Source organism: Bubalus kerabau, chromosome 15, assembly GCF_029407905.1.
Source record: "Bubalus kerabau isolate K-KA32 ecotype Philippines breed swamp buffalo chromosome 15, PCC_UOA_SB_1v2, whole genome shotgun sequence".
NCBI classification, from domain to species: Eukaryota; Metazoa; Chordata; class Mammalia; order Artiodactyla; family Bovidae; genus Bubalus; species Bubalus kerabau.
Genome location: NC_073638.1, coordinates 50,986,548 through 50,998,484, shown reverse-complemented (window position 1 = coordinate 50,998,484; position 11,937 = coordinate 50,986,548). Strand labels below are relative to the sequence as shown.

Sequence of the window (11,937 nt, the reverse complement as noted above, 5' to 3'; positions counted from 1 at the left end):
ATGATACCAGCTATAGGGCCCACCATTACTGAGTGATTACTGAGTGAATACATGTATCATTGAAACAGGCACTTTAAATTTTTGAGAATTATTGGATATACCCAGGTTGGAAAAAATAATTAACTTGCTGGATTAAGCCATACATGAAATAAATGTTATAAATTAAAACAATTCTGACAATACAACTTGTAATTCCTTTGCAATTCTAGTCACTTTTTAGTTTCTGCTGGGGCAGAAAGTTGAGGGAGGTCAGAAAGAAATTCTGGAATATACTTAGCTGGGAAAGAACATCAGGTAGAAATACATTTGTGAGGTTTGAGGATTTTGTTTTAGGCTTTTATTTGATTAATTGGTTGAAAATTTCTAGAGAATACAGTTTTATTTTTTTGTTTGTTTGTCTAAATTGTGTCCCCCCAGTACAAGTTAGTTAATTTATGTACGCTGCTGCTCAGATGGTCAGTCATGTCCCATTCTCTGCGACCCCATGGACTGTAGCCTACCAGGCTCCTCTGTCATGGAATTTTCCTGGCAGGAATACTGGAGTGGGCTGCATTTCCTCCTCTAGGGGATCCAATTCACATATAATTATATGCTATATTGTGTATACATGTTTATATTACATATAAATACAGTATAGCTATATAAATACATATATTGTTTATACTACATACACAATTAAGGTTAAGAGTAGGAGGACCCTGAAGGAAGTCAGTTTGCAGGTGGAAAGGAAATATGGCTTCATTACTTACTAGCTGTTTAAGCATGTTACTTAACATTTTTGTGCTTCAGTTTTTCTCATTAATACTAAGAGTGACTATCTTATCATTTTGTTTCGAATATAAAAATGTGTTAATATGTGTAAAAAACAGAACAATGACTGGTCAAAGGAAATAATAAATATTAGTTAAGATTATTAGTACGGTTAGGAAATACTACCTATTTCTCAAAAAGGAGTGACTTTTTCATACTGTGTCATCTTACCTGCTGAGAAGTGGATGAAGTAAAAAGAGACAGACTACTGGCAGGATAAACAACAGCTTAGAATAAGCAGTCATTGGAGGAGAAATTCTAGACATTAAAGCTGTTTGTTCCTCCTATTCTAATGTCTCATCTCCTCATTTGTAAAATAAATGGGTCAGTCAAGCTGATTTTCTAAATATATTTCATCTTTGATTTTAAATATTTGCATATTTGGCATCAACGATCACCAGATTCACTTTTCAATTGATAAAACAACCTGACACAGACTGTTTCTATGATTCTTTGTGTCTTTGGAATGGAGAATTTTTATCACAGCTCTGCGTATCTGTTTTGTCTTAACACTGTAGATGATGGGGTTCATGACAGGGGGGAGTAGCAGGTAGGTGTTAGCTATCATAGTATGTACAAAGGCTGGGGCCCGTTTCCCAAATCTGTGAACAAAGGACAGACTGATCAATGGGATATAGAAAATGGCAACAGCCCCAATATGAGAGATACATGTGCTGAAGGCTTTTTTCCTCTCTTCTGGGGATGCAATGCTGAGGATAGTCTTAATGATCAAAACATAAGAAAAGGGAATGAGGATTGAGTCCACACCAACAGTCGAGATCATGGCAGTCAGCCCCACTGCATTGTTGAGCCTGGTGTCTGTGCACGAGAGCTTCATCACATCAGGGTGGAAACAGTAGGAGTGGTGGAGCACGCGGCTGTGGCAATAGGACAGTCTCGTAAGAACTGCTACCATCGGCGTGAGCGTTAGCGTCCCCCTGATGACAATGGCCACTCCAATTTGAGTTATTCTGGAGTCCGTCAAAATGATGGCATACCTGAGGGGGTCAGAGATGGCCACAAAACGATCAAAAGCCATGGCCAACAACACTGATGACTCCATGACAGTGAAGAATTTAATAAAGAACATTTGTGACAAGCAGGCATTAAAGCTGATCTCCCTGGCATTGAACCAGAATATACCCAGCATGGTGAACAGAGTGGATACAGACAAGCCAAGGTCAGTGGTGGACAGCATGGAGAGGAAATAATACATGGGCTCATGGAGGCTGGGCTGAGTGACGATGGCAAAGAGAACCAGGCTGTTTCCTGAGAGAGCAGTTGCATAGAGAAAGCAGAAGGGAATGGAGATCCAGGTGTGGAAGGCTTCCAGCCCGGGAACACCAGTCAGCAGGAAAATGACGGAAGAGGATGTGGTATTTTGCAAGTTTGACATGATGAATTAAAAAGTACAGAATTCCAAGATGAAATTCTGGAAAAACCAAAAAACTTACATTTAAACAGGCAATCCAATTACAGATAATTTTATTCAACCAAAAGCTAACCAGAGATGAAGATCTATATACCATGTAAATATGAATGGCTGATATAAACTGATAAAATAATTGCTAAATTTCAACTGCTTTAAAAATACTTTTTTTTTTTTTGTATTTGCTCCTGCTCATGGTTTTTCTTCCCTGGAGCATTTTGCTGATAGCAAGGTTTATATTATGTGATCTTTTCCTCTAGGCAGAGATGGCAGAACTAAGAAAAGAAACTTGACCCAAGACTGGCTGATCATATTCCATCCTCTTTGGAATATATTCTGTATAGTTGGCATCAGAGACAAATGATTGAGGCCTTGGAGGAGCAGTATTACATTGGTTAAGAGAAGAGAAAGCAGTGAAGCTTACAGATAATTTGGGAAGCCAGAAAATATTGAGAGATACTTATAATGCAAAATAACATGTATTAAGTGATAATAAATGACTTAGGCATCAGTGCGGTCATGTGCAGGTGACTATAGTACCTAACCTTTCAAATGACCCTTGTCATTTGAGCCTTGCCCAGATCCTTACAGCATCTGGAATTGTATTAGAGAGATGGAGAGCTAGAACACAGACTTATTACCCACAGAAGCCTCTGGCCCCCGGTTGATATAACATGCTGTCAGTTTCAAATATATTTCTTCAATTTCTTTAAAGACTAGCTTTTCTCCATTAACAAAGAACAGATTTTTCTCCATTTTGTTAAGACATGCTTCTAAGGAGACACCTAATAGAATCTTACTGCTTTGCTTTGGAGGGGAACATAACTTTATTTTTCATTGAATAAACAATTGCAGCCTGGGTAAATAGGTCTGTATGAATTGGAAGAACGGGTATGGGGAAAACAGAGATAGTATTCCAAAGCTTTTAGAATGGCATGTATGAAAGAGGGTTGAACCACAATGAACTTGTAACCAATGTTAAGATCACTGTTCCTTAAGGGAACCTAAGAGTTTACAGAACACAGTTTTACCCAAAGTGCAAGGTCAAGAATTTCCTAAATAAATCTCTTAGTTTTAACAGGAAATTTTTAATTTGATTAATGGAAAATTCAAGGAAAAGAGAGTGTTAAATTACATGAGTTGGTCAAATCAGTGAACTATGACTTCATATTCTCCAGTTTACAAAAATGAGACTGTTCTCAGAGAACCAATCAAATTACTGTCAGAATATATTAGCAAATTTCATAAGGGAAATTAGAATTAACAAAAAGGGAATATTTATTTAAAAAGGAAAATTTTTTCTGGATACTACTCCCATGGCACTGCCATGGATTTGATCATTTTATAGAACTGAAGTATCAGGATTCCTTAGTGGTCCAGGCTTAAAAAAAAAATCTGCCTGCCAATGCAGGGGACACAAATTTGATTCCTGGTCTGAGAAGATCCCACATGTCTTGGGGCAAATAAGTTTATGTGCCTCAGCTACTGAAGCATGGGTACTTCAAGCCAGTGCTCTGCAATAAGAGAAACCACTGCAATGAGAAATGCATGCCTCTGCTAGAGAGTAACCTCTGCTTGCTGCAACTAGAGAAATCACATGCAGCAAGAAAGACCCAGAGCAGCCAAAAATAAATACATAAACAATTAAAAAATACTTAAAAAATGAAGTATCAATAGATACTGTCTCACGCAACTGGCATGTATTTAACAATTAACTGTGAAAGTTTGAAAGATTAACAGGTTCTATTAGCACTTTTTGAAATTAATTATAACTATAGTGATTTCTGAAAATCTTTTTTTTTTAAACAGCTTTTACATTTAATAAGTATGTATTGATCAGGAAGATAAACTAAAAATCTATTAAATGAATTATATGATAATTTATAATAATGGGTTCACATCTCATTTTCCACAAGTCTTTGACCTATTTCTTATCATTTTTCATAGAACCTGGGACTCAGTTTTTGAAGTTAACAACTTTCTGAGGTTACTTGGAAGTAGAGAAATTATTAAAAAAGGAATCACTTCAATTCTGTTTACAAATGGTTTGGGCTATTTGCAAAAGTCTTTCCAAGAAAAACAGTACTTGAAATAATTCTACATTTTATGTATGTCAAGATGAAGTATTCCAAGCCAGAAACTGTCAAGCCAAAATGAGCTCGTAATATTTTTTCTTTGCTCTTGCCTTACACTCTTAGAGGCATTTCCTGAGCACCTACTCTGGGCACAGTGCTGTGTTAGAAGGTAAGATATAGCACAAACAAAACATCTCTTACAGGGTTTATAATTAAGGGAGAGTGAATGCTGCTGCTTATAAATAATTTCAATATCCAGCATATCATGATGAATAATAAAAATTGTTATGAGAATACAAAAGACCAGATTATGTCAGCACTAATAGTACAAAGCAAGCAAAATAATGGAGGTTTGGTGCCTGAGAAAACCAGAGAGATGTCAGGACCTCATCACTGAGAGGCAGAAAACCTCATCTTTAAACAGAGCCCAGTGACACTTTTTTTTTTTTAATTAATTAATTAATTTATTTTTTTTAAATTTTGTTTTATTTTTAAACTTTACATAACTGTATTAGATTTGCCAAATATCAAAATGAATCCGCCACAGGTATACATGTGTTCCCCATCCTGAACCCTCCTCCCTCCTCCCTCCCCATTCCATCCCTCTGGGTCGTCCCAGTGCACCAGCCCCAAGCATCCAGTATCGTGCATCGAACCTGGACTGGCAACTCATTTCATACATGATATTTTACATGTTTCAATGCTATTCTCCCAAATCTTCCCACCCTCTCCCTCTCCCACAGAGTCCATAAGACTGTTCTATACATCAGTGTCTCTTTTGCTGTCTCGTACACAGGGTTATTGTTACCATCTTTCTAAATTCCATATATATGCGTTAGTATACTGTATTGGTGTTTTTCTTTCTGGCTTACTTCACTCTGTATAATAGGCTCCAGTTTCATCCACCTCAAGGAAAATTACCTGTTTGAAAAACCAACTACATGCCAGGCACTGTGTGCTAGTCATGTGCCTATCAGAGGAATCACAGGCAAAGAAATGCCACTAGTTGTAGAGCTCTTAAATTGAAGAAAGTAGGGAAAACCACTAGACCATTCAGGTACAACCTAAATCAAATCCCTTACGATTATACAGTGGAAGTGACAAATAGATTCAAGGGATTTGATCTCATAGAGTGCCTGAAGAACTACGGACAGAGGTTTATGACATTGTACAGGAGGCAGTGATCAAGACCATCCCCAAGAAAACGAAATGCAAAAAGGCAAAATGATTATCTGAGGAGGCCTTACAAATAGCTGAGAAAAGAATAGAAGTGAAAGGCAAAGGAGAAAAGGAAAGATATACCCATTTGAATGCAGAGTTCCAAAGAAGAGCAAGGAGAGAAAAGAAAGCCTTCCTCAATGATCAATGGGAAGAAATAGAGGAAAACAATAGAATGGGAAAGTCTGGAGATTTCTTCAAGAAAATTAGAGATCCAAGGGAACATTTCATGCAAAGATGGGCACAATAAAGGACAGAAATGGTATGGACCTAACAGAAGCAGAAGATATTACAAAGAGATGGCAAGAATACACAGAAGAATTATACAAAAAAGATCTTCATGACCCAGATAATCATGATGATGTGATCACCAACCTAGAGCCAGACATCCTGGAATGCAAAATCAAGTGGGCCTTCGGAAGCATCACTATTAACAAAGCTAGTGGAAGTGATGAAATTCCAGTTGAGCTATTTCAAATCCTAAAAGATGATGCTGTGAAAGTGCTGCACTCAATATGCCAGCAAATTTGGAAAACTCAGCAGTGGCTGCAGGACTGGAAAAGTTCAGTTTTACTCCAATCCCAAAGACAGGCAATGCCAAAGAATGCTCAAACTATTGCACAATTGCTCTTATCTCGCACACTAGTAAAGTAATGCTCAAAATTCTCCAAGCCAGACTTCAACAGTACATGTGTGAACCATGGACTTCCAGATGTTCAAGCTGGATTTAGAAAAGGCAGAGGAACCAGAGATCAAATTGCCAGCATCCTTTGGATCATTGAAAAAGCAAGAGAGTTCCAGAAAAAACATCTATTTCTGCTTTACTGACTATGCCAAAGCCTTTGACTGTGTGGATCACAATAAACTGTGGAAAATTCTGAAAGGGATTGGATACCAGACCACCTGACCCGCCTCTTGAGAAATCTGTATGCAGGTCAGGAAGCAACAGTTAGAACTGGACATGGAAGAACAGACTGGTTCCAAATTGGGAAAGGACATCAGGACTGTATATTGTCACCTTGCATATTTAACATATGCAGACTACATCATGAGAAACACTGGGCTGGATGAAGCACAAGCTGGAATCAAGATTTCCAGGAGAAATATCAGTAACCTCAGATATGCAGAGGACACCACCCTTATGGCAGAAAGCGAAGAAGAACTAAAGAGCCTCTTGTTGACAGTGAAAGAAGAGAGTGAAAAAGTTGGCTTAAAACTTAACATTCAGAAAACTAAGATCATGACATCTGATCCCATCACTTCATAGCAAGTTGATGTGGAAGCAATGGAAATGATGACAGACTTTATTTTTGGGGGCTCTAAAATCATTGCAGATGGTGACTGCAGCCATGAAATTAAAATATACTTGCTCCTTGAAAGAAAAGTTATGACCAACTTAGACAGCATATTAAAAAGCAGAGACATTACTTTGCCAACAAAGGTCCATCTAGTCAAAGCTATGGTTTTTCTAATAGTCATGCATGGATATGAGAGTTGGACCATAAAGAAAGCTGAGTGCCAAAGAATTGATGCTTTTGAACTATGGTGTTGGAGAAGACTCTTGAGAGTCCCTTGGAGTGCAAGGAGATCAAACCAGTCAATCCTAAAGGAAATCAGTCCTGAATATTCACTGGAAGGACTGATGCTAAAGGTGAAGCTCTAATACTCTGGCCATCAGATGCAAAGAATGGACAAATGGGAAAGACCCTGATGCTGGGAAAGACTGAAGGCAGGAGAAGAAGGTGATAACAGAGGATGAGATGGCTGGCTGGATGGCATCACCGACTCAATGGAGATGAGTTTGAGCAAGTTCTGGGAGTTGGTGATGCACAGGAAAGCCTGGCGTGCTGCAGTCCATGTCATCGCAGAGTTCGATAGGACTGAGTGACTGAATTGAACTGAACTGTAAAGTATGTGAAGGTAAGATGCTTCAAAGTGACAGATAAGACAAAAATAATGTGAAGTGACAGATTCTGAATAGAAGTATACATGAATGTGTGTGACTGTGTGCTAAGAAATATTAGTTCCAAGAAATCTTAAGTGATGAGATTAATTTTAACTCTGTAAAGTTTTGATGGTTGGGTGTAAGTTTTCAAGATGGAAATCAAAGATATGTTCTTGACATAGATAACAAGGAAGCAGAGGTTGAATGATATAATACAATTTGTTGGAAGACTACTGAGCCTTAAATGTGAAGTTGGGTGCTATAGGAAATAAAGCAAGAGAAGGTGGGGGGCTAGGACATGAATCTCTTGAATTCCATGGAAGAGATTAGGAATTTGGATTTTATTTCCAGAGCCTCAGAAGCCAGGCATTTCCAAATATTTTATTAATAACTAAATAAATAATTCTTCATCTCCTCTAATTTAACTCCAGCAAGATTCCTTTCCTTCTTTAGTGTCTTATTTAGTACCATTGACTCCCTTTCTGCACTCTACAATACTCAAGTTTTATCCCAATCTATTAATGAAAGCTTCCCACACATTTATATTGATTTTTTCCAACACATTCAATTCAACCAAGACAGATTGAGCATCTTTCTTAACCAGCCTTTGTGCTTAGCTAGTGAGAGAAATACAACATAAACTGTTTCTCTCTGTTTCCTGCCATATTTTATAATAACAAAAATGTTCTTTGAAAGGCAGTATACTTTTGTTTATCATTCCTTCATGCTCAGTAACAATCCAGATTATTTCTCTAATGACTCTCAGAACATTCTCCAACTGTCACCAATGACTTCCTAAATACCAAGTCCAAAAGTTTATTTGCACATTCATTTTCCTCTCCCTTATTTCACATTTTCTCAGTATTGACTATCTCCTCTTTGAAACTGTCTCCTTTATTAGCTTCAATGACAGTTTTTCTATAATATTTTATTCCCTGGTGATCAAACAATATTTTTGTTCCCTGTCTTGTAATTGTGCTGTTCTTTAAGACTGTCTTTAAGACTTTTTTGGCCTCCAAAAGCACTGCAGATGGTGACCGCAGCCACGAAATTAAAAGACACTTTCTCCTTGGAAGCAAAGCTATGGCCAACCTAGACAACATATTAAAAAGCAGAGACATTACCAACAAAGGTCCATCTAATCAAAGCTATGGTTTTTACAGTAGTCATGTATGGATTGTGAGGGTTGGACTATAAAGAAAGCCGAGCACTGAAAAACGGATGCTTTTGAACTGTGGTATTGGAGAAGACTCTTGAGAGTCCCTTGGACTGCAAGGATATCCAACCAGTCCATCCTAAAGGAAATCAGTCCTGAATATTCATTGGAAGGACTGATGCTGAAGCTGAAGCTCCAATACTTTGGCCACCTGATGCGAAGAGCTGACTCATTTGAAAAGACCCTGATGTTGGGAAAGATTGAAGGCAGGAGGAGAAGGGGACGACAGAGGATGAGATGGTTGGATGGCATCACCGACACAATGGACATGAGTTTGAGTAGGCTCTGGGAGTTGGTGATGGACAGGGAGGCCTGGTATGCTGCAGTCCATGTTGTCGCAAAGAGTCAGACATGACTGAGCAACTGAACTAAACTGAAGACTATCATTTTCTTTCAAGAAGTTCCTCTTATTTTTTGCTCTCCATAGATTCTTCTTGTGATATAAGTTATTCCCATGGCTTTAAATAGCACTTATATCCTGATGACTCACAAAACTGAGATCTAATTATGGTCTCTCCAAAGTTCTGCATTTTAAAAGTTAATAGAATCTTTGAAGCTGTAAGAAGATTTTTAGGCTTCAACTAGGTCATGGGAGTAGAATGAGTAAATCAAATTGATGATTTAGGAAAAGAACTGGCAGTAGTTTGCAGAACAAATCAAAGCTCTCTGCTTAGGGCCAGTGAATAAAATGTGAATAAACTATTTTATCTATACCTGAGGGATAGCTCCACCCATATATTCTAAGACAGCTCAATCAGTAAGAATCAAGAAGATCCTACCCTCTCTCCCATTCCAAACCTGGCTCCCTCTTCTTTGCTTCATTTATCAGAAAATGACATTGAACTCTAGCAGATCATCTGCTCAGAACTGCCTCCCTCATGCACACACATACCACACATACTCACCATCCACTCACTTAGCCTCAATATACAAGTCATCATTAAGTTCATATTGATTTTATTTCTGAAATGTCAAAAACTGGAGCCTTAAGAGGATTTCATATGGAGGCTTAGTAATAGCAGTATGGTTGATCGTGGAACCTTGCAGTTGTATTTCATTGCAATCTTCTTAAATCAAAAACATGAAACTGTTCTTAAAGAATAAAGGAGGACTAATGAATATGGTTAGGAGGAAGCACAAAAATTCCCTCAAACGAACGTTTTGTGTAGTCACCACTGTTCAACCCATCCTCTGAGTCCCTGCACAGCCTTCATTTTCTCTTATGGGAAATAAGCTGCAGTCTCTCTACTAATTTTCTTGTCCACTTCGATCACGGTGATGCACTTTCTCCATTGCACTGCCATGAGCTGCAGTTTGTGGTGATGGCTTTACTGCTGAATTAGACTATATAATATTATCAGTATTGTCCAAGTCATTGCCAACAGCATGTCTATTGTGTGACCGATCTGGGTTTAGATCCTTGTTCAAACACCAACTAGTTTTGAGATCTTGTATAGTGATAATGACAAAAATATAACAACAGCTACTGCTCTATGAACAGTACTTTGCCAAGTACTCTTTAAGCATTTTATCTTTTCATCTTTACTATAACACCATGTTGCAGTATTATATTCACTTTTCTGATGAAGAAATTGAGTATGAAAGAAGTTATGAAACATTTACAGGATCATGTACAACTAGTGAACATCAGAGTAGGGATTCTAAACCTATTTCTTTTTTTTTTTAATCCTTTTATTTTTTTTAATTTTATTTTATTTTTAAACTTTACATAATTGTATTAGTTTTGCCAAATATCAAAATGAATCCGCCACAGGTATACATGTGTTCCCCATCCTGAACCCTCCTCCCTCCTCCCTCCCCATTCCATCCCTCTGGGTCGTCCCAGTGCACCAGCCCCAAGCATCCAGTATCGTGTATCGAACCTGGACTGGCAACTCGTTTCATACATGATATTTTACATGTTTCAATGCCATTCTCCCAAATCTTCCCACCCTCTCCCTCTCTCACAGAGTCCATAAGACTGTTCTATACATCAGTGTCTCTTTTGCTGTCTCGTACACAGCCTATTTCTTTTTAATTTCAATGCTCAGGCTCTCAAAAACTATTCTCACTGAAACCTACAAGTAATGTAAACTTTCTTTCATTTGGTTTCCTTCTCTGTGAGATTGAACACACACTGTCTAGTACAGTACCTGGCATGCATTAGATGTTCAAAATTTGTATTTTTTCATTTTTAGTAAGAATCATTGGGCTTTTCAGCCCCTGAAAACCTCTTTAGTTTCCTTGAGCACCAAACCACTAACTAGGATAAATGTATTAGCAACTGATTAAGTCATTTGACTAATGAACAACAGGATATCCCACCCACACCTGGCAGAACAAAACACCCCTTCTCTACAGATTTCTGAAAATAAATAATGATGTAAATTCTACCCTCCATCTCAGCCCACCATCCCATTATCAAGGCTAATTCAGCTCCGGGTGAGGAGACTCTCATCTGTGGGCAGGAAAGTTCAGCTCGCCTAGAGTTGAGCTTTTTCAAAACAATGTTACTTACAGGGCCCATACAGCAGTTTTCCAGTCCCTCTCGGGCTGACTCACAATGCCGGGAAGGCTTTAGATCCAGCTGAGGGTGAGCTTATGAGGAGACTTATTGGCAGACTGGCTGGAGACAGTCTCAGACCTGAGCGGCCAATTCCCTGTGGTGCTGTCACTCACTATGTCTCTAGAGTATGCTGGTTCCCAGAAGGCTTCTTTTGCCTCATATAGTATTTTTATACCTTCTATTATGCAATTGCTTTTTGTGGCTATGTGCTTTATAGGCTGATGTAATTTTTTGTACTGTGCCCTTGTATTGAAGGATTTCGCATATGAACAGTTTGGAGATATAAGTCACATACCATAAATTCCACCATTTATAGTGTACAATTTAAAAAGTTCTAGTAAATTTGGACATGACTGAAGCGACTTAGCAGCAGCAGCAGCAGCAGCTAAATTCACAGAGTTGTGTAACAACCATCATCACAGTCTAATTTTAGAAAATATTCATCACCCCCAAAAGAAACTCCATACTCATTTGCAGTCACTCTAAAGAGGACTTTTTTAAAATGAAAATTTTATACCCAACTGCTAAAATGCACCAGCTATTGTGAATGTAAGTCATACTCTACCCCATAGTATCTGTCATTAAGTGCAGTCTTGTTTTATTAAACTACCCACTTGTAGCCTCTCTCTTACAAAAAATGTTATCCATCTGTACATATTCAGTAATAAAAGTGTCCTA

At 38.1% G+C, this 11,937-nt stretch overlaps 1 protein-coding gene across 1 annotated transcript; it reads right to left on the bottom strand.

The window, feature by feature from the left end:
- Nucleotides 1–1,213: 1,213 nt before the first annotated feature.
- LOC129627841 (olfactory receptor 51F2-like) lies at nt 1,214–2,206 on the bottom strand. The gene has a single exon (XM_055547318.1). The coding sequence runs from the start codon at nt 2,204–2,206 to the stop codon at nt 1,214–1,216; it is 993 nt and encodes a 330-aa protein (XP_055403293.1).
- Between the last annotated feature and the right edge of the window lie 9,731 nt (nt 2,207–11,937).